Source organism: Delphinapterus leucas, chromosome 16, assembly GCF_059928025.1.
Source record: "Delphinapterus leucas isolate spDelLeu-1000000601 "Yukka" chromosome 16, BTC_Dleu_Yukka2, whole genome shotgun sequence".
Taxonomy (NCBI): Eukaryota; Metazoa; Chordata; class Mammalia; order Artiodactyla; family Monodontidae; genus Delphinapterus; species Delphinapterus leucas.
In genome coordinates this window covers 86,608,955-86,628,975 of record NC_143144.1, presented here as the reverse complement: position 1 = coordinate 86,628,975, position 20,021 = coordinate 86,608,955, and the positions used below count along the sequence as shown (strand labels likewise).

Sequence of the window (20,021 nt, the reverse complement as noted above, 5' to 3'; positions counted from 1 at the left end):
AGAGGGATATATCGAGAGTTCTTACACCGTCTGTGGAGTGGTATAATATTAATTCAGCATAGACTGTGATTAGTTAGGAACGCGTGTTGCAGCCTCTAGAGCAAGTACTACAGAAACAATAAAAGAATTATACCTAGACATCCAATGGAGAAGATAAAATTGAACGCTAAAAATATTCAATTAATCCAAAAGAGGGGAGGAAAGAAAGGACGAACGTATGGGACAGAAGGAAAGCGAATAGCAAAATCGAAGGTTTAACCCAAAACCACACCAACAGATCCATTAAATGTAAATGGACCAACACTCCAGTTAAAGTGCAGAGTTTATCCCACTGGACCCAAAAAGCAAGACCCAACTCGAAGCCATTTTCAAGGGACACTCTTCAAATACAAAGAAAGACACAGGTGAAAGGTAAAAGGAGGGGGACAGATGGCCTCTGCGGCACCAGCTGCAAGAACGCCATGGGGCTGGAGTAAAGCTCCCAGGATGTGGGATCAGAGGTAGAGAGGCATTTCACAAAGATAAAAGGGTTCAATCAGCAAGAACACATAAAAATCTTAAACGTGTGTACACTTAACAGCAGAGCTTCAAAATTCAAGAAGCAAAAAGTTAGATACAGCCACAATTACAGCTGTGGATCTCGACATTCCTCTCTCAGTGGCTGATAGAACAGAGTAAGCCATAAGCATATAGATGGTCACCACCAGCAGATCACCCAGTTGTCACTGACAGAGTCTCCCCAAGGACCACGTCCTAAAGATCCAGGTCTCCAGGACAGCAACGCCAGGGCCCAGCGGGGCCAGGCTCTCCTCCACCTCCTGCTGGGTTGGCACGCCCATCCTGGGGGATGGGGCCAGCCTCCGATTCACCCCCAGAGCATGAGCTTGGCCGTGCCCTGCAGATCCTTGCAGGCGGAGGGACAGCCTCTTTCTCCCCTAGACTCCTGACGGGCAGGGTGGCGGAGCAGCTGGCTCCTGCAGGCGGGTACCTGCCTTTGGGGCCTCCCAGGCCGTGGCGGGGAGGTCTACCCAGAAACCAGTGCTTTTCTCCTAGAGTAAGCCTGGTGCCCCCTGAGCCGAGTTGCAGGGACGTGCGTGTGGTTGTTACGAGCACAAGCCACGGCTTGGCTGGGAGAAGAGAGCTCACGGCACCCTTGACGTTGCTGAGTCTAAACTGTACGTTCTGAGCTCTCAACGCAGAGCCTAGGCTGCCTGAACAAGATGTGCTCTGGGGCACGGGGAACGGGGCTTTGTCGCTCCAGCAGGGCCCGACCTCGCTTGGGGTGGGCGCCTTGTTCTGCTGCTGCTGCCACACAAGACACCCTACGTATTAGTCATTCAAACATCAGCTTATGATTCTGTCTCATGGTTCTGCGGGTTGACTGGACTCAGCCAGTTAGTTCTGGCTTGGGGACCTTCATGACGTTACTCTGGACTCCCCAGGGCTCTCTCCAGGGGCCGGGGTGGGGTGTCCCCAGGGCTCTCCCCTCTCGGCGGCACCTCCCTCCCCTAGGAGCCTCCTGGGAGCTGTGGCGCTTGTCTGTCTGCAGGGTGGAGGCTGAGTTGGTGGCAGAGATGCTGAGCACCGCAGCCTGCATCCAGGGCAGGAGCATCATGGATAACCTCAAGGGCCGGAAGCAGCTGCGCCTGACGGCCGCCAAGGCCTTCGTAGAGAGTGCGAGGTGGGCTGCGGCCCCCGGTGGCCAGGGTCGTCGTGCGCGTGGCGCGTCTGGGGTGCGTGTTTTGGGTGGGGACGATGGTGACTGTGGCGCGTGGTGCTCGCTGGGGACTGTCCCCGAGGCCGGCCCCTCCCCCAGTGGCCCTGTGACCAGGGTCATCGCCTGCCCCGTGCGGTGACACCTACCTCACCCCCAGGGGTTCCCGGCAGCCCTGAGCGTCTGAGCCAGGACGGGCCCGAGGAACGGGGAGCCGGAGCTTGTGAGCGGGTCACGGCGGGGCTGCCCTGAGCGGAGCCCGTCCTGGTCCTGTAGAGACGTCTTGGGGCCCCACCCCTCCCCTCGGCGCCTACACCTGTCCAGGTCAGACCTTCCCTTCCAGGTTTGGGGGCATCGCGGGGAGCAGCGCCCTGGTGATGCAGGCCGCCCGACACTTCTGGAACACCTGGCTGCCGCTGCTGTCCTCTACGGTCAACAGGAAGAAGTGCAAGAGCGCCACTCAGGAGGTCATCAGCGTCATCAACAAGACGGAGGCCAGAAAGCAGGTGCGCCCTGGGCCGCCTCTCACGTCCTTCCTCCAGCACGGTGGGCGAGGCTCCCGAGGAAAGATGGGCCCCGTGGAAGCACTCAGGCAATGAACACGACGGCTGCATGGGGCACAGGGGACGCTGACACCCGTGAGATCGCAGCGGGCAGGCGGGGCGGCTCCTGGCTGCGCTCAGGGCTCAGCTCTGTCCTCCCCCATCCCCGAGGGAACCCTAACTCAGACCTAGAAAGCGCCAGTAGGAAAGGGGAGAGGAGGGAGGGTGGGGGCGCAGACCCACTCAGGGCCCAGGGAGGTTTTGCCTGACAGTGGACAGGCATCTGGTGGGCCTCAGGGAGTGAGGCCTCCTGCCCCCTCCGCCGTCGCCCAGGAGTGCGGTAGGTCGCGGCCCGAGGACCTCCCTTGATCTGAGAGAGAAAGCGTCAGTCTGTCACCTTTGAGTATCACGCTAGCTGTGAGTTTTTCATAACTTTACTGTGTTGAGGAATTTTCCCACCGCTCCTAGTTTTCTGAGAGATTTTGTGATGAAACGTTTTTGGATTTTGTCACATGCCTTTTCTCCATCAATTGAGCTGATCGTGCGGTTTTCTCCTCTGTCCTATTAAGGTGATGGGTTACACTCCTTAGGTTGGACCACCCTTGTGTTCCTGGGACAAATCTCCCTTGGTCGTGGTGAATAATATTTTTACTGTGTTGTTGGATTTGATCTGCAATTCAGCAACTTACTCTGTTGAGAATTTTTGCATCTATATTCATAAAGGGTATTCATCTATAACTTTCTTTTCTTGTGATGTCTTTATCTGGACCCCCTATCAAAGTAATGCTAGTCTCATAGAATGAGTTAGGAAATGTTCCTCCTTCTTCAATTTTTTGAAGAGTTGAGAAGGATAAGTGTTATTCTTTTTGTTAATGTTTGGTAGAATTCACCTGGGAAGCCAGCTGGTCCAGGAATTTTCTTAACTGGAAGGTTTCTGATTACTGATTCAGTCTTTACTGTTAGAAGTTTGTTGACATTTTTTATTTCTTCTTGAGTCAGCTTAGGCAATTTGAGTGTTTCAAGGGATTTTTCCGTTCCTGTAGGTCATCTAATTTGTTGGGAGACAGTTGCTGGTAGGAGTCTATTATAGTTCTTGTTATCATTGTAGGGTTGATAGTACCGTTTCCACTTTCATTTCTGATTTTAGTTATTTGATCTTCTTTCATCTTTTCTTTGCCAGTCTAGCTAAAGGTTTGTCTATTTTGTTGATCTTTGCAAAGAATCGATTTTTGGTTTCATTGATTTTTTTCCTATTATTTTCTGTGCTCTAATCCTTAACATTCCCTTCCTTCTGCTAACTTTGGATTTAGTTTGTTCTTTTTCAGGTTCCTTAAGGTGTAAACTTAGGTTGTTGGTTTGAGATCTTTCTTCCTTTTCAATGTCGGCATTTGCAGCTGTAAACTTCCCCCTGAGCCCTGCTTTTTCGTGTCCCATAAGTTTTCCTAATGTGCTTTTGATCCTATTGACTCAAAGCTATACAACTGACTTGTCTGCTTCGTGTCATTATAAGCCGCAGACTGTGCTGCAGGGCTAGTCTGTGCGTGTGTGTATGTGTTTTAAGGGAGTAAACCTTGAACTGGAGTGCCTTCTCTTACAGGGGAAATGTGATCCCACTTTTTGTGACTTAATATTTCAGAAATTTAGCCGCAGTTTCCGTAATCCGATGCTGAACCAAATGAAAAACAAACTGGTGAAAGAAGAAACTGCAACTTTCCAACGTCTGTATTGTTGATTTGTTTTTGCTTTAGGAAAAAGGGAAGACGCTGCTTCTGCACCAGTGGCCCACAGCCGACTTCCAAAGCGGAGGGACAACGGAAGGGTGTTTCCTCTCAGGTTTGTAGATGCAGGACAGACGGAGCCGCAGACATGAGGCCGGGCAGGGCCTGGTGTTGTTAGATCCCGAGGCTTGTGTAGAACAGGTGAAGTCGTGGCAGTGACCACGGGAAATGCCTGCCCAGCACTGAACTCGGGCAGGCACGATGAGGGTGAGGGCTCCTCGCGAGCAATCGGGGACCCCCACTGTAAGCATGAGGAACCCCCCAAGCCTAGGTGGCCCCCCAGTTCAGGGCCACCCTGCGCCCTCCCAGGCAGCCTTGAAATCTAGCCTCTGGGTTTTTCTGACAGGTAAATCACACTTTTCCATTTCCATAAAAATGTGGAGACATACTTCTGCGAAAAAAAGTAGTGACCTTAATAAAATAAAACATATTGTATAATTTATTTCTAAAATAAAAAATGAATATCTGCTAAAAACTAATCATCCCTGTTAGCGTAAGGGCCGCGGTGTGTACTGCAAAGTGTGAATGTGTAGATTAGAGCCGTGGCCCCTCCATCAGGTGCTTCAGAGTCTACGAGAGAGAAACTCGATTTAAAATAGCGAACAAAGGTGTGACGTGTGTAATTAAATACTGAGTTGAACTCTAGACCCCCGCAGGTAAGATTGTTTGCTGGTGCCGCAGAGGGAGATGCAGACAGCAGCCCAGACCCGCAGGACTGCAAGGCCCAGTGAGGAGCCGGCTGCTTGGCGTCCCGGCACCGCCCGGAGTGCGTGGAGCCCGTGTACGCTTTACTCCACGTGCTGAAACATACTCAGATAGCTAAATGGGTTAGCAGCTTTAACAATTCAAACCATAGGAAAAAATGAGAAAGTAGAATTGAGCAAAGCAATGTTTTGAGGAAAGATTACTGCCTAAAGTTTAGAGTGCTCAAAGAGGCACACTTTCAAAATACGTGAAAATTTAAATAATGAGAAATGAGAAAATTAAAAAGTAAACACTGGAAAAGTACTGGCATCAAGTTCAGCAGCTAAATGCTCCATTTCTGTAATGCACGAGCAGTTGCATTAGTCAGGCTATGAGATGCTGCACTGCAGTAACAAATGGCCCCGACGGCTCAGCAGGTGAACTCGCACGGGCAGTCTCTCCCTGCTCGTCCGAGGCACCGTCTGGAATTTCTGGCAAGCGGGGTTGCCACGTCCAGGGGCATGTGGCCTTGCTGCCAACCAGGGGGTGCAGAGCCCTGACTGTAAGAGCCCTCACCACCACGGCGTGTGGTTCCGAGTTGGCCTGGCCGAGATGAGAGGAGGAAAGCACGCTATGGAATCCACGTTCCCAAGTGTCAAGACGTTGACCAGTTTATCTGGTCACGCGCCTCAATCGCCCTGCTCCTGGGCACCTGTGTTCCGTCCCAGCGCTGGCAGTGGGGGCCACGGTGAGCCCTCAGGCCCAGAGTGGTGTGAGCTGGTGCTCTCCTTTTAGCCAGCAGCCGGACAACATGCCGGCAGGATCCATGGGCGTGTTCACCCCTTTGCTATAACGATTCAAAAACGGGAAAGAGAGCTACACAGCCAACGAGGTAAAAGAGGACAACCTGAGTGTCTGGCACCAGGGGCAGGGACTCTGCTTTGCTGGATGGCGGGGCTGAGGCGGCCCCTCGAGCGGCCTGGGCGAGGCTGGTGGGGAGAGGCTTCTTCTTTCCTGACGCTCCCATTGTTTATTTTTAAAATTACGGAAGAGTAACGGGAGTTTCCAAAAGGGAAAGGGCTTGGAGGACTGCGGGGCCCGAGAAAGCCTGGCGGGGTGGGGGTGAGGGGCAGCCGGGGGCACCTGGTGCAGGTGAGGCAGGTGGGGGAGGGAGGACAGCAGCTCAGATGTCGCCCGGGAGGAGCCCCTGAGCCTTCAGTCCCAAAAGGACTGATGTGTTTCCCACGATCAGGGGTCACTCCCGCTGCTCGAGGCCCAGCCCTGGAAGGGCAGCTCTGCGTGTGTCTAAGGGACGCAGATGACGAGGTCCTGTGGCTGGATCTCCACGCGGTCCCACCTGCTGTCCGGCTCTGCGGCATGAGGCCCGGGGTGTCCCAGACAGGCGGCCGTGTCCCGAGTGCTCCCTGGGGGCCTCCCGGTCCTGTGGACCCCCAGCTGCTAGCACCCCCATCCCCAGACCCCCTGACCAGCGCCCCTCCTGAGCCCCCTCTCCCACCGCAGGGGCCGAGGATGACCTGACGCTGAGGGCCGCGCTCTATGGCCTGCTGTTCCACAGCCACGCCGACCAGCATGACTGGGAGGGCTGCCTCAAGGTGCTGGACGAGGCCCTGCAGGTGCTGCCGCGGACGGCGCACCGCCTGTGAGTCCCTGAGGCCCCCCAGGGCGCCTCCCCTCCCCGCGCCGCCCCCCCGGGGTGCCTCCCCCTGCAGCCCCCCAACAGGGTGGCTCCCTCCTCAGCCCCCCACTCTCCTCTTTCCCCTGGTGACTTTATTTCCCTACCAAGAAGTCAACACACGAAGGGAGGGGATTTAAGCCCAACACACACAAATGATAAACGGAAAAAGCAAAACACAGCACGACACAAGACCCCCAAGGCACTCAGGTTTCCTTTGGTTTCTCTCTGTAAGTAGGAACGTGCACAGATATTCCAGTTTGTGTGCCTTCTATATAGTGACGACTTTTACCATTCAAGCGCTAATTTCTCTCTCTTACTTTTCTTCAGCTTGATTTTCAAACATATGGTCATGGTGAAGGCTAGACTCGGCCAGAACTTCGTGATGGAAATTCAGAGATTCAAAGACCAGAGTGAGGAGTATCTGGCGCACATGTGGCGGCGCCTGGCCCTCAACTCCACGAGTGTCCCCGGGGAGCTGACCTGCTACCTCCACGCCATCCAGGCCCTGCAGGTCTGGCTCTGACTCACTGTGTGTCTGCGGATGAAGCCCCCGGGGGCGGGAAGGCGCTGTGGGGGGGGGCGGGGGCGGTGCGGAGCGAAGCCCAGCCCCTCGGGAGGCCCGGAAGGAAGAGGGGGGCAGCGGGACACGAGCTGGGGCAGCAGACGGAGCCTGTCCTCCCACGTGAGGGATGCAGTCCTTGTGAGGCCGTGTGGGGAGGGCAGGGGGTGGGCCGCGGGGCTCTGAAACCTCTGGGGTTTCGGGGTCTTGGGGATGGCCCCCGCCCCCCGAGAAGCCAAGACACGTGTTCCTCTCGACGCGCTTGGAGATTTGGGAGAGGGCGGGCACTTTGATTTGATGCAGAGCTTGTGGGACTTGCCTTGGGACAAAGAAGGCCCCTTGATGGTGGGACTGAAGCTGCCCCAAAGACGTGCCCTGCGGCAGGCGCCTGACAGGCTTTTCTGTTGAGCAGAATGTTTCCCCTTCACGGAGCAGATCCCACCAAGGTTTTCAGAGCGCTCCAGGGTCGGGGGTGTCCCCGGGAAGGGGTCCGAACACAGGCTCCATCGATGGCCGTGCGGTCATGACCCATTGGTCAAGCAGAGGCCTGGGCCCACTACAAGCGGCCGTGGGTGCCCTTGCGTCTCGCGCCTGGAGCCCAGGCCAGGGTTCCTGGGGCCAGGCAGCTGTGCCGGGGGAGCAGGCGGTGCTATGGACGGGGCGGCTGCTGGCCGAGCCGAGCTGCCGGAACCCTCTGCACAGACTCCGTGGAAAGGCCCTCTGCCCCTTCCTTCCTTTGCTTCCTTTTTCTTAGGGGTACAAGGTGCTTTATAGTAAATTCACGGGGTTATGCAGCCATCATCACAATCAATTTTAGAACATTTCACCAGCCCCCCAAAACCCAGGTCCGTGGGCACTGTGTCCCTCCCCCCACCCCCGCCGGCCCCAGTGAGCCAGCGTTACACGGATGGAACCAGACGAGGTGGGTCCTCTGTGTCCGGCTGCCCTCCCTGGACGTCTCGTCCAAGCTCCATCTGTTGAAGCGCATGTCCGGGCTTCACTGCTGTTGGCTGAATAATCCTCCATCGTGTGGATGGATGTTGCGCCGATGGGCCTCGGTGTTGCTTCCACTTATGAGCTCTTGTGACTGGGCTGCTGTAGACATCCGTGCGCGAGTGTTTGCACGGACACGTTACAGCTGTTCCCTTGGGCACATAGCTGGGAGTGAACTCCCAGGTCACGTGATGACTGTTTTTAACTACCTGAGTCGTGGTTTGACTTGCGTGTCCCTGGTAACTAACGTAGTAACCGGCGGCATGTTTTTCCTGTGCTAATCGGCCGTTTGTGCATCTTCTCTGGAGAAATGTCTGTTCAAATCCTTTGCCCTTTTAAAAAAAATTTGGTTTCTTGTCTGTTTATTGCTGCGCTGTAGGAATTCTTTATGTGTTTTGGATACAAGTCCCTTATCGGATATAAGATTTGTACATATTTTCTCTCATTCTGTGGCTTGTCTTTTCAACCGCTTTCTCGTATTCTTGATGATGTCATTTGTAGCACAAAAGTTTATAATCTTGATGAAGTCCAACTTATCTATTTCTTCTGCTGCTTACGCGTATGGCATCGTAGCTGAGAAACCAGCGTGTAATCCAAGGTCATGAAGATTTCTACGTTTCCTTCCAGGGGTTTCATAGTTTCAGCTCTCACATTTGAGTCTTTGATCCGTCTTGAGCTCAGCCGTGTGTTTGGTGCAAATTAGGGGTCCTGCTCCTTTCCTCAGTGTGTGGCTGCCTGCTTTCCCAGCACCGTTGTTGAAACGATGACCATTCCCTCTTCCACCGCCCTTGTCCCCGTCGTCTCTCTCGCACAGCTCTTGTCAAAGCCACCCGTGACCACATGGTCACGGTCATTCTGAGGCCCCATCTGACCCCTCCTCGGCACTCGTGGTCATCTGTCACCTGGCTTCCAGGCCCCGCCGCTCAGGGCCACTCCTCCTTCCCTTCTGCCCACCTGCTAATGAGGGGGGAGGACCCCACTCAGGGCTGGGATGCCCCCGCTCCCTGGTGACGTCAGGCAGTGTCCTGGGGAGAGTCCACCCTGACCTTGCGTGTCCCACCGACCGGCCCCTTCCCTCACCTCCGGCCGCGCATCCTCCTGGCATGTGAGGTGTGGGGTGTGGGGCCTGGGGCCCGGCAAGCGGAAGGCAGGCTGGCTCCGCTCTCGGGGGGGCGGGGGGGCAGCTTCCTCCCTCCGTGCAGTGATGATTGATGAGCGACACTGGGTCTGACTCGGGCTGCACACTGCGCGGTGCGGCATCTTCAGTGCCCTCCGAGCCCCGTGAGCCACAGAAGCGTCCATACCTCCAAGTGCCGGAGGAGACCCGGGGCTGGTGGTGCAGCGCCCGCAGAGAGCCCCTCAGGCCGGCGTTGCGCCGGAGGCGGGAGGGACACGCAGGGCCCGCGAGGGGTCTGGCGGGCAGGCGGCGGGGCGTCCGCAGGGAGCAGAGGCCGGGGTCACTCGCCTGGCTCTGGTCTTGCTGCCTGCTGCACGTGGGAGGTCTTGCCGAGCCTGGTGGTCTCGTGACGGTAGAGACGGGTGAGAAGCAGCCCCTGTGTTTCTACGAGGTGGGGGAACACAACACCTGCCGTGTGGTCCTCGGGCTGCTGAGTGGCAGGTGTGTGTCTTTACCATCCTTTTCTGTTTAATCCCAAAGAAGCCAGAGAGTGAGTGGCAGAAGGTTGACTACATCATGGAATTCAGCGAGTGGCTGTACCACAACCAATTTCCTCTTGAAGACGTCGTCTTCCACCTGGAGTGGGCGATCGACATCCTGCTGAGGATGCAGCCCGACAGGGGCTCCCCGGAGCCGGCAGGCGCGGGGGCCGCAGGCGCGGGGGCCACAGGTGAGCGGCGCGGTGGCGGGGGGAGGGGCCGCCCGCCGTGAGGGGCTCCTGGGCTCTGCTGTCCCTGCGACGCCCCCGCAGGCCAGCGCCCTGTGGGCTTGGCGAGGTCAGGGCCCTGCCTCCCCGGCTGCTGGTCCCTCCCGCTCCAGCAGACCTCATCCACCAGGAAGGCCCAGCCCAGGCGTGATAGGGAGGTGGTGGGAGCCCAGCCAGATGGACGGAGGGAGGGGCGGCATCCCCTCACTGCCCCGACGGTGGCTGCAGCGTCCCTGCAGGTGGGCCTGTTGTCTCCACTGGGGGAGCCCTGGGAGGCCCGTCCCTGAGGGTGGCCCCTGTGAAGGTGGCACGCCCCTCTGGAAGAGTCTCAACTCCAGGCCGGGTGGCAGGGGCCCCTGGGGACCAGGCGGGCACAGGGGGCGGGCAGGGAGGACACCCAGTGGCCCCTGTCTTCCAGAAGAGCAGGTGTCCACTCCGGCGGCCCCGGAGGGCCCAGGGGTTGAGGGCTCGGGGCCCCCCTCCCTGGAGAAGCTTCGGAATGTACGGCAGCTTGAGACGCTGGCCCGCGCCTACACGCTGCTGGCCCTGGTGGTGACCCCGAGCGCCGCCAGCCACCAGGACTACTGCCTCATGGCCTACACCTTTCTCCGCCGCATCTGGCAGGTGAGGCCCCGGGAACCTGCACTTGCACAGGTCCTGTGTCTCTCCCGGGACAGCGTCCCTCTCCCCTCCTTCCCAGCAGCACCCTCCCTGCTTTGGGGACTCAGGGGAGGAGGGAGGGCCTCGCTGCTCCCTACGAAGTGGCCCCTCCTCCCCAAGACTCACCCCAGCGCCTTTGCCCAACCACCCGCAGAATCCTGTCTTTCCACCGCCCTGCCACTGGGCTTCCAGAACCTTCTCTATGCCCCCTCTGCACGGCCTCCGAGCTGCCCTCCTTCCCACCACCTCTTTACGGGGCCCCCGGGGCAGCTCCTGGTCGACTCTTGCTCTCAAGGACCTCCCGCCGTCGGTGCCCGCCCAGTGGGACAGTGTCGGCAGGACAGGCCTTTCTTCTGGGGGCAGGTTTGCACCCTGCCCTCGGCCATGTGCTGGGGACAACAGGGCCATCGCTCTTTGGCAGCAGGAAGGACTGGGAAGGCCGTCCTGGGTCTTAAAGGTGCCCCAGGCCACTACCACCCACCACCCACCACCCACCACGCAGCGACTCTGCGATTCTTTGAGAACCGCTAAAAGTCACTTGAGTGTGTTCTTCATTAGAGACGTTAATTCATTTTATGGGGCTGACAAGCTCTTCTTAAGGGTCAGCTGTGTGTCCTCGCAGGCCCAGAGTCCTGGAGGAAGCCCCCCGAGGGCAGAGGAGGGTGGCCGCGTGTCCACCCACCGAGGGGCACTGCCGCCACCTCTGCGCTGGGCGGCTCATGGCCTGGCCACTCCCTCCCAACCTGCCCTCATACCTGAGTGCGTGGGAGGAGGGGCACCCGCTTCTGTTATCAGTGTTGCAAATTCGGATTTTCTTTTGCCAGGTTTCTTTATTAACAGCAGGAAAATCAATTTCAGAAAGTAGAATTCCAGCAGCAGTGAGTTCACATTCGTTGTCGCTTCAAAAGGAGAAGGAGAAAAGCAAAGACAGAGAAAAAGACAAGGACAGAGACAAGGACAAGGGCAGGGCCTCGAAGCAGGTGACCGTGCCCTCCCGGTGGCCAGGCTCTGCCCCAGCCGCCCTTGAGGCTCCTCGTCCCAGAGGCTGGGCCGCAGAGGGCAGGGCTGTCCTGGCTGCTCTGTCCGGTTTCCCCCCCGGGAAGTGGAGCCAGTGGTTCTGGTCCCCCTGCCCCGGGTGTTAGGAGGTGACACGGGGAGGGTCTGGCTTCTCCCCTGTGGTTTGTCGTCTGCGTTCCCAGAGCGGGTCCCTCCCTCTGCCCAGGTGCATCTGGGCCCTGGCCATGCGGGGCGGGACAGCACCTTGTCTCCATCCACTGGGGGCCCGTGCTGCACGTCACCTTGTCACCGGAGGAATTGCCTGTCTCTGGGGCTGCGCTCGCGGCAGCGCCCCTCCCAGCTGTCCCGCCTCACTGTCCCCACTGCGGATGCCCCTGCCTCCCTCCCCCATCACTGCTCTCCAGGAAGTGGAGACACGTATGGGTCCGGCGCGGCTTGCCGTCGGGCTGGCAGCCCAGGGAGGGCACCATGCACGTCCCCAGAGGCGCTGCCGACCCATCCTTTCCCGCAGGGCCACCTGGGTGTCTGCTTTGAGCTCCACCTCCTAAAGCAGAGCCTGGCTTCCTGCTTTGCAGTTTCAAAGCCCCACTCCTGGCAAACGCCTTGAAGACGTACCAGCAAGCATAGAAGAGTGGGCTTCCTACGCTTGCCCCGAAGAAGCTATATCAGTATTTAAACAGGATCAGAGCAACTTTGCCGTCAACCGGTCAACTCTCCAGAAGCCGGTGAGTGGACCTGAAGATGCCGTCCCAGGCCTGTGTCCGTGTCCTGCCTCCTGGCTTGTTGTCACAGCTGACGCTTTCTGGTGTGAAGTGAGACCAGAGAGGGATGCACAGAAACAGGGCTCAGCTCAGGGAATTGTGAAGAAGGGCCTCCTGGGCATAAGCCCCCAGACCCTCCCACAGGCCCGTCCCCGGCCACCTCCCCCTCCCCGAGCACCCGGGGGACTTTTCCTCACGCATTCCCTGCACAGGTCACACTCCTGAACGTGAAATTCAGCCGTGCCTGGGAGTGCCCCACGGCTGCTGCGACAGGCCACCGCAAACCGGGTGCTTAAAGCAGCACAAAGGTTTTTCCTCACAGTTCTGGAGGCCACAGGTTCAAAGTCAGTATCACTGGGCTGAAGTCAAGATGTCGGCGGGGCCACATTCCCTCTGGAGGCCCTAGGGGAGGGTCCTTCCTGCCTCTTCCAGCTCCTGGGGGCTCCTGGGCTTGTGGCCGCGTCACCTCCCCCACCCCCCGCCTCCGTCGTCACGTGGCTTCTCCGCTGTGTCTGTGTCTCATCTCCCACGTACAGGGGCCCATACGATGACACGTGGGGCCCGCCTGTATCATCCAGGGCAACCTCCCCAGCTCGGCATCCTTACCTTGATCACACCTGCGCGCAGGTTCCAGGGGTAGCGCCGGGCTACTTCGGGGGCTGTTTTTCAGCCCCGCACCTGCCTGGTTTCTGTGCTTGTGGAAATAGAGACTCTCAGCCTCTAACCGCCCATGGCTGGCTTCTCTCTGGAGCGCGGCGTCCGCGGGAATCCTCCGCGCTGCTTCGTGTGTCTGGTTGTGTTCACATCGTCGGTGTCGAGTATTCCGTCTGGTGACTCGACCACGGCCTGTCTGTCCTTCAGCCACGGAAGGCACGGGGCTGTCTCCAGCGTGCCTGTTACAGATGTCTCAGGGCCCACGTGCCCACGTGCCTGGAGGGCACACCCAGCAGCGGCGTTTCTGGGTCACGGAGCACGTGTATCTCCAACTACAGCATGTTGACAAACTGCCTTCCGCAGTGGTCGTGCCGTGAGGCCCGCCTTCTCACCTGGCCGTCTGGGGGGCGTGGGCCTCTCACTGGGCTCAGCCGGACACTCCCTGACTACGGTGAGGCCGGACGCCTCTCAGCGCCTTTTGGCCACTTGAATGTCCTCTTTCGTGGCCTGCGTGTGCAATCGGTCGCCCATATTTTATTAAGCCTCTGTTTTTACCTTGTTGAATTGAAGGAGTTCCTTATCTGTCTTGGAGAAAACACTTTGACAGTTTATGACAGCAGGTCACCCTCCACTCTGGGCCTTGACTGTCTTGAGGTCTTCTTGTGAATATGGATTCCAAGTCTTAGTGTACGAAAAAGTATTAATCTTTCCCTTTATGACTAGTGCCTTGTTGTGTCCTGTTTAAAAAAATGTTTTCCTTCCCAAAGGTCATGAAAATGTCCTCTTATGATATTTTCCCAAAAGCTTTATACTTCTACATGTCAGATTTAGATCCACTTGAAGTTGGTTCATGTGTGTGCTGTGAGGTGAAGGATCCGGTTCTGAGCTCTCCGATCTGGATAATCTGAATGTTCTAACACTTATTGAAAAATCGCTGGCCTGGCTTCTTTGCCACGCTTGTCATGAATCAGGCGTCCACACCTGCACCAACACCTCACTGTCTGAGCTACTGAGGTTTGTCACCTTGACTGCTTGGGAGAGAACATTTCCTGACCTTGTTATTCAGGAAGGTCTTGGATGTCCTTTCCATTGTCCATGTGTTTCCATGTGTCTCTTAGAGTCAGCTTGTTGGCTTCCATTGGAAACCCTGGTGGAGTTTTGGCTGTGATTGCATTGAATCTCGTGATCAGTTTTTGGTTTGGGGGAGAACTGACGTCTTTGCCACATTGAATATTCCAATCGATGAGCATGTTCTAGTTCTCTATTGACGTAGGTCTTCTGTAACTTCTCTTGATAATGGATTTGAGTTTTATGTGTGGAGGTTACACACATTAGATTTATTTCTATGTACTTGATGTTTGTGCTGCTGTTATAAATATACCTCTTTTGTTTCATTTTTTAAAACTCCAGACGAAATCTAGAAATATAATTGTTTTCATCTTGACCCTGCAGCCATCAGTTTAGTTAACTTCTAGATAAGTTTGGTAATCGATCTGTAGATTCTTTGGATCTTATGTGTATACACAGAGTCTGCATTTCGTCCGCAAATGTTTTTCCTCATTTCCGATCATTACACTTTTTATCTCCTTATTCCACTGGCTGCCACCAGCACAGCGCTGAACAGAGATGGTGACGCCTCCTTATCCTGCTCCCCGGCTTAGCAAGGGGGCTTCAGCATTTCACTCAGTGTCGTCGATGTTTGTTGTAGGTGCTTACAGGTATTCTTCATTGATTAAGGAAGTTCCTTTGTTTCTATTTGCTAAGAGTTTTAATCACAAATGGCTACAGCTGTTTATCAAGTATTTTTCTCCATCTATCACATAATGGCTTTTTTCTCTTTCCTTATTTTAATTACATTGATTTTTTTCCCTAATGCTTATCAGAATATTGTCAACTTGGTTGAGACATACTATTCGTTTCATTTATCATCAGATTCAACTGGCTAGTATTTTGTTCGGGGTGTTTGCCTCTATGTTCATGAGGAAATTGGTGTTTAATTTTCCTTTCATACTACACGTTTGTCAGGAAGCGGTAAGAAGCTGCACTGACTCTGAACTGTTTTCTGCTCCCAGCGCTTCTGACCGCAGGTGTGCGGGTTTCTGCATAACAGCCAGTTCTCCGCTCCCCTTGGACACCAGCTGGGTGACTCCCCCCATTTAACTCAGTTCTGGCACTACGTGCCAGGGTCAGTGCAGGCCCCACAGGGTCAGGGCTCCGTCCCTCGAGGCCGCCCCCACCAGGCGCCGGTCACAAGTGTCGGGTCCCCAGGCCACTGCACTCCATGCAGTGTGGCCATGAATCGGGTCCCCACGACCCCCTCCTCAGGTTCGATGTTTGCCATGACAGCTCCCAGACTCAGGAAAACGCTTGACTCAACTAGATCGCTGGTCTGTCACAGAGGATGTCGTAAAGGATGCAGATGAGCCGCTCGCTGAGGGGGTCCATGGGGCAGGTGTGGAAGGGTCCCGAGCACGGGGGAGTCTGTCCCCGTGGAGCTGGGGTGTGCCGGGCACCACCCTCCTGGCAGGTGGACACGTTCACCAGCCCAGAAGCTCTCCAAACCCCTTCCCGCAGGGTTTCCCTGCAGGTTCCGGGACAGGGCGCGGCTGATCGGCTCTCGGGCCGTTGGGAATTAACTCAGCCTCCAGCCCCCGCCCCCCCCCCCCAGATGTCGGGACGGGGCTGAGGGTTTCACTCTCCCATCACGTGGTTGGTTCCTCCGGCCGCCAGCCCCCGTCCTGAAGCTCTGTAGGGATGGCCAGGAGTCACCTTGTGAGTGTAAACTCAGGTGTGGGTGAAAGGGGCTTGTGAACCACAAAATCCCAAGGGTTGTAGGAGCTCAGTGCCAGGAGCCAAGAACAAAGACCAGAGGTATGTGTCTTATTATATCACAATATCACACTGACCTTTTAGTCAATTAGAGAGTGTTCCCTTTTTTAACTCTTCTTGGGAAGAATTTGTATAAGATTAGCTGTTATTTCTTCCTTAAATGTTTGGAAGAATTCCCTGGTGAAGACTTCTGGGCCTAGATCTATTTGAGAAGATTTTAAAATATGGATCCAATTTACTTAATAGTTACAGAACGCTTCAGATTTTATAAATTTTTTGTAATGTTGGTGGGTTGTGTTTTTCTAGGATGTTTCCAGTTAATATAAAATTTTAAATTTATTGGCATAATGTGGTTCTTACTATCCTTTTTTTTTTTTTTTTTTTGTGGTACGCGGTTCTCTCACTGCTGTGGCCTCTCCCGCCACGGAGCACAGGCTCCGGACGCACAGGCTCAGCGGCCATGGCTCACGGGCGCAGCCGCTCCATGGCATGTGGGATCCCCCCGGACTGGGTCACGAACCCGTGTCCCCTGCATCGGCAGGTGGACTCTCAACCACTGTGCCACCAGGGAAGCCCCTTAATATCCTATTATCATCTTTTAGTGTCGGCCTCACCAGGAATGATCAATTATTAGTTGCTCAAAATAACACACGCTTTCCAGGCCACCCAAATGCCACTGGGCTGGGATGTAACCCCTGACAGGGCTGTTTTATTTCATTGCCCTTGAGCCTCAGGTGCGGACTTTGGGGACCCAGTCGGGGCACTAGCCTTCAGTGGGCCCTCAACTCCACCTGCAAAGGAAGAGTCACAGGTGCTGTTCAGGCTCTCAGCTGCCTCTTCTGTCAGCAGACATCCCAGGACACGTGTATCCCAAGGTGCCAGGTTCACATCTCTCGATTCACATCTTCTTCCATGTCTCGGCCCAGTCATTTTTGCCTGCGTTGTTCACTCTTTAGTGCTTTTAAGCAGATTTTTAAAATAGCTCATCCAACTTCTCTAATTTTCTACTGAGAATATCAAACCTAGTGTGACATTATAAGAAGTATTAGTTCGTCTCTGTCTGTATTGAATTTGAAAGCAATTGTACGTGTATATAAAGAAATGAAACAAAGACATTAATTTGAATGAAAGCAGATGGATTTTTCTTGTGAGCATCTTTATACTTGGGTGCTGAAGATTCCAGGAAATTGCACACGACAAGCTGAAAGCCATTAACTGAAGGACAGGAGGCAGAGAGCACATCACTCCTTCCCTCAACAGACACTAGTTCAGCACCCCTGTGCGCATGGCACTGTGTGGACAGAGTTTCTGGAGGGAAGACCCTGTGAGCTGGGGGCCCACCCTTCCCCTGTCTTTGACCTTACATGTTTGCTGTGTATTGATGTAGACGTACAGTTTATATTATCTGGACCACTTGGTCGAGGCCCTGCAGAAGGTGTTCCTTCATGAGCTCACCATCCCGGTCCTGCAGTTGGAGGTACTCATTGCAGCCTCCGTGGTCGACAGCAAGAGCCTCAAGGACCTCTACCACCTCCGGTTGGTACCACCTGCTTTACTTTGGGGGGAGCTGGGAGACATTTAAGTGGCTAAGGTGAATATTTCCCAAAGCAATATAAAACCAAATAAGATTTTAAAATATTAATTCTGTAGTTGACGATTTATATAAATAATAAAGTCCCTAAGATTTGTCAAGCCAAATAAATCAGAATGCTCAAACATAAAAATAGTATTTTTAGTTTTAAAATTTCTGCCTGGTTCTTAAGAGAATATGATTGTTCCAAGGAAACACACACTGAAGCAGAATAAGTGGAAGAAAGGAGCATTTTTGTGTCTCCAGCTCACTCTCAGATAGTTCAGGAAAACATTTGATATATATAAATTTTATATAAAATTTATGCGTAAATAAGTTTTAATTATTTCCTGAACTATATATGAAAGTTTATATATAGTTCAGGAAATAATTTTTATATATACTATTTTTATATAAAGTTTTATATAAAATTTTAATAGATCTTTACATATATAAAATTGAGAGAGAGAGAGAGAACCTGGGTGGTGAAGGATGTAGTAATTCTTTGTATCGTTTGTGTAACTTTTCTGGAAACTTGAAATCATTTCACAATACAACTGTTTTACACAAGAATCAAAGCAGAGCTTGTTTGCTTAAAGTTGTAACGGGCCAGAGCCCCACCCACTGCACCTTGTCTTGACCTCGAAAGATGACCCTGAGACTATAAATGCGTATGGAGTAAAATTCATGAATGAGTGTAGAAATGTGCTCTACCTGAAATTTGATGGAGCCATCTGTTATTTTTCCCTAGTAATCTGGCTTAGCTTTACAAATTATAGAAAATAGCCTCAGATTATCCATTCCTTTTCCCGTTTACCAACTTGTATCAAGTTGGCTGAGCCCAGGGCAGCCCGACTCAGGGCTGACGCTCCTCTCGCCCCCCCCAGACTTGCCCTAGTTTGTTCTGATTTGAAGTTGAGGGAAGCAGCCACTTTCCACGAGGAGGTGGTTGGGCATGCCTACATCTGCGACGTGGAGCAGGTGAGGTAAGTCAGCCGAGCCGCGGAGCTCCGCCTGCTGCCGTGCCGCTCAGGCACCGGCCCTGCTGTCGGCCGCGTCTCCTCGAGCCCCAGGCCCCGTCTCCCACCACGGCTGGGCAGCAGGGGCAGTTCATTCCTCACTTGCCCTCCCGTGTGTGGGCGTCTCCCGGGCTGGGGCCGCGTGGCGGAGGGACACAGCACCAGGCGTGTGCAGGGGGATGGGGGAGCGGGATGGGTGAAGGAGGCGGCGTCCTGAGGGCACACGGGGAAGGAGGGGGCGTCCTGAGGGCACACGGGGAAGGAGGGTCCCACAAGAAGCAGGGGCCGGGCAGGGGCCTCTGCGGGCTGCCTTTCCAGATGGGGTGGAGTTCTGGCCTGGATGTAAGTTTGAGATGCATGTTAAACATCCAGGTCGGGATGTCAGACGAGTAGCTGGACGCATGAGCCTGGAGTCTGGAAGAGAGAATGGGCTAGGAGTGGAAATTTGGGAGTCATATATGCTGCTAAACCATGGGAATTAAAAAAAAATCTTTGTAAACACGTGAGTGGATAGCGGCTTCTTGTAGCTATTTTCATTTGTATTTCTTTGATTCCTACTGAAACTGAACATTTTCAGGTGTCTCTGGCCATTGTATTTCTTCTTTGGCATAATACCTGTTTTACTTATATTAGCTGCAGAAAAGAAATTGCCTTGAAAAAGGAGAAAAATAAGGAACCTCTATTAGAAGAAAGTCTGCCAACACTGAGGGAGCCCCCCACTCCAGCCCAGCAAGCAGAGATGAAGCCCCTCGTAGCAAAGGATAAGGTAGCCTCTCTCTGCAGAAGCACCTTGGTTCCTAGCCCAGCGGGGGTAGTGACAGGCCCCGCTCCAGCCAGTAAGCTCAGACTTGTCTTAACTGCCTGCTGCCTCCAAATCCTGGTGCGGGGTTTCCTGGGAAATCCAGGGACTGATGGGATGTGTCCCCTCCCTGCAGGCCCTGGAAGTCCCCAGAGAAGACGGGACTGCAGGGCCTGAGCTGCAGTTCAGAGAGGCCGGGCTGGGAGTAGCGGGTGCCCCCCCGGGAGAGCTACCGCACCAACCAGAAGGGGGAAAGGGCGAGGCCCTCGCAGCCAGAGCGGCCAGGAGGTCTGAGCGCCCACCGGCCTGCCCCCGACCCCGTCTGGTGGTGGGCTCGCCTCGTATGGGCTTGCCCGTAAAGGAAATAACCATCCCCACCACCATGCTCCGAGGTCATGAGCACTTGTTACCATGGGAGTGCCACACCTGGGACTCCCTTCGTGGTGGGGGATGGCTGGGGCCCGGAGTGCGCAGAGCCCTCCTGCAGGACAGGACAGGCGAGCCACCTGCACCCGGGACTGTTTGGTGGGCCTGGTGGGTGAGGAGAGACAGACTTCCCGGGGGACAGCCCGGCCACGGGCACCGGAGTGGGGGCTGGGCTTGGCGGGTGCGGGGCCGGTGGGGAACCTCGCTCGACAGCACGGGCCCTGCACCCACGCAGCACCAGCGGGCCTGCATGTCTTACAGACTTTGAAGATAAACGGAGAGACCGGCAGGGGCCTGGATGGAATGTCCTTCCCGCAGTTGTGGACCCTCAAGGCTGAAGTCCTGCTGGAGATGGACCTGTACCAGCCTGCCCGGCTGCTCCTGTCAGAGGCGTACCTGGCCTTCCAGGTGAGGCCACACCTGCCCGGCCCACTGCA

General features: G+C 55.0%; 1 protein-coding gene across 1 annotated transcript in view; it reads left to right on the top strand.

Annotated features, from left to right (window-relative positions):
- The window catches only part of CFAP46 (cilia and flagella associated protein 46), an 88,306-nt gene that overhangs the window by 37,133 nt on the left and 31,152 nt on the right, over window positions 1-20,021 (top strand). Inside the window, exons 23-35 of the mRNA XM_089898378.1 lie at window positions 1,550-1,681; window positions 2,058-2,220; window positions 4,005-4,089; window positions 6,240-6,378; window positions 6,742-6,925; window positions 9,624-9,783; window positions 10,268-10,473; window positions 11,334-11,489; window positions 12,102-12,251; window positions 17,158-17,306; window positions 18,228-18,326; window positions 18,993-19,125; window positions 19,846-19,992. Coding sequence (XP_089754504.1) covers window positions 1,550-1,681; window positions 2,058-2,220; window positions 4,005-4,089; window positions 6,240-6,378; window positions 6,742-6,925; window positions 9,624-9,783; window positions 10,268-10,473; window positions 11,334-11,489; window positions 12,102-12,251; window positions 17,158-17,306; window positions 18,228-18,326; window positions 18,993-19,125; window positions 19,846-19,992 — 1,903 coding nt within the window. The remainder of the gene's footprint in view (window positions 1-1,549; window positions 1,682-2,057; window positions 2,221-4,004; window positions 4,090-6,239; window positions 6,379-6,741; window positions 6,926-9,623; window positions 9,784-10,267; window positions 10,474-11,333; window positions 11,490-12,101; window positions 12,252-17,157; window positions 17,307-18,227; window positions 18,327-18,992; window positions 19,126-19,845; window positions 19,993-20,021) is intronic.